At 38.1% G+C, this 1,385-nt stretch overlaps 1 protein-coding gene across 1 annotated transcript in view; it reads right to left on the bottom strand.

The window, feature by feature from the left end:
• The window catches only part of HACD1 (3-hydroxyacyl-CoA dehydratase 1), a 21,627-nt gene extending 20,564 nt beyond the window's left edge, over positions 1 to 1,063 (bottom strand). The window contains exons 1-3 of the mRNA XM_011976549.1: positions 951 to 1,063; positions 746 to 764; positions 580 to 668 (exon numbers count right to left, since the gene is read on the bottom strand). Coding sequence (XP_011831939.1) covers positions 580 to 668; positions 746 to 764; positions 951 to 1,046 — 204 coding nt within the window. The 5' untranslated portion in view covers positions 1,047 to 1,063. The remainder of the gene's footprint in view (positions 1 to 579; positions 669 to 745; positions 765 to 950) is intronic.
• Between the last annotated feature and the right edge of the window lie 322 nt (positions 1,064 to 1,385).

Genomic DNA, 1,385 nt, shown 5'->3' on the forward strand with positions numbered 1-1,385 from the left:
GGGTTCAAGCAATTCTCCTGCCTTAGCCTCCTGAGTAGCTGGGATTACAGGTGCTCGCCACCATGCCTGGCTAATTTTTGTATTTTTAGTAGGGACAGGGTTTCATCATGTTGGCCAGGCTGGTCTCAAACTCCTGACCTCAGGTGATCCACCTGCCTTGGCCTCCCAAAATGCTGGGATTACAGGTGTGAGCCATTGCCCCTGGCCAGAAATAATAAATTTTATACTGACAACTTTGATTACATAATCAAAGAGGACAACTTGGATTGAAAAGAAACTTCTACAGAAAAGAACATTTTCTGCCGCTTATTTGACAGAGTCTGAATACTAATTTCAAAAACTAGAAAATATCAAACGAGAATATATTATGGATATAAGATGCCAATATTTGGTTTTGTTTGTGTTTCAAAACCAATCTGCTAAGGCACTAAGTCAATGCACAATACCTAAAACTCAAACCCAGCTCCTTGTTGTCCAATGCTTCCACTTCCTGAAATACACAAATGTCAATATTTTAGATTCCTATGAATGGAAAGCTTTCCTGCAGGCTCAAGCAGACAACATGTTTGTGTCACTTACTGGTTTTATACTGTGAGTAATGAGCCACACCATAAAGATTCTTGAACTCACTTGGACCCCAGTCACAAGCACAGAAGTAGGTACAATTCCTTAAAAAGAAAAACAAGTCAACTATTGCCCTAAAGGCAATTTAAAATAAAAGTATAAAATTGAAGCAAAAACTCACCAATTAAACAGTGAACTATCTGTAAGCAAATAGAAAAAAATCATTACGTCAATAATAGAAAACATTAAATAAACCACTGTCAACACTGGTATTAAGCAAATCCATAGGTGGTATGTAATCAGCAAAATCATATTGACTTTGCACAACAAAAAAATATTCACATAAATATTACAGCAATAGAAAAACAGCATGATGGAAAACTTACCTCAAGCAAAGCAAATGTCTGGAAAAATTTAAGTGTCTTCTGAACACTTTTATATAAACCTCTGTGTGTTCCTTTTTCCATATAAAAACGTACCATGGCAATAGCTAGAACCAACCACCTAAAAAAAAAAAGTATTTTATAAAGTTCTTTCGAACTTAATACCACTGATCTATACATTTGTGTTTACAGCAGCATTATGCAAAATAGTGAAAAGGTGAAAGCAACCGAAGTGTCCATAAGTGAGTGAATGGATACTTGAAATGTGGTCTATACAGACGGGGCGCGGTAGCTCACGTCTGTAATCCCAGCACTTTGGGAGGCCGAGGCGGGTAGATCACTAGGTCAGGAGATCGAGATCATCCTGGCTAACAGGGTGAAACCCCGTCTCTACTAAAAATACAAAAAATTAGACGGGCGTGGTGGCGGGCTCTTGAG

The sequence above is a fragment of the Mandrillus leucophaeus genome, unplaced genomic scaffold (assembly GCF_000951045.1).
Source record: "Mandrillus leucophaeus isolate KB7577 unplaced genomic scaffold, Mleu.le_1.0 Scaffold1018, whole genome shotgun sequence".
NCBI classification, from domain to species: Eukaryota; Metazoa; Chordata; class Mammalia; order Primates; family Cercopithecidae; genus Mandrillus; species Mandrillus leucophaeus.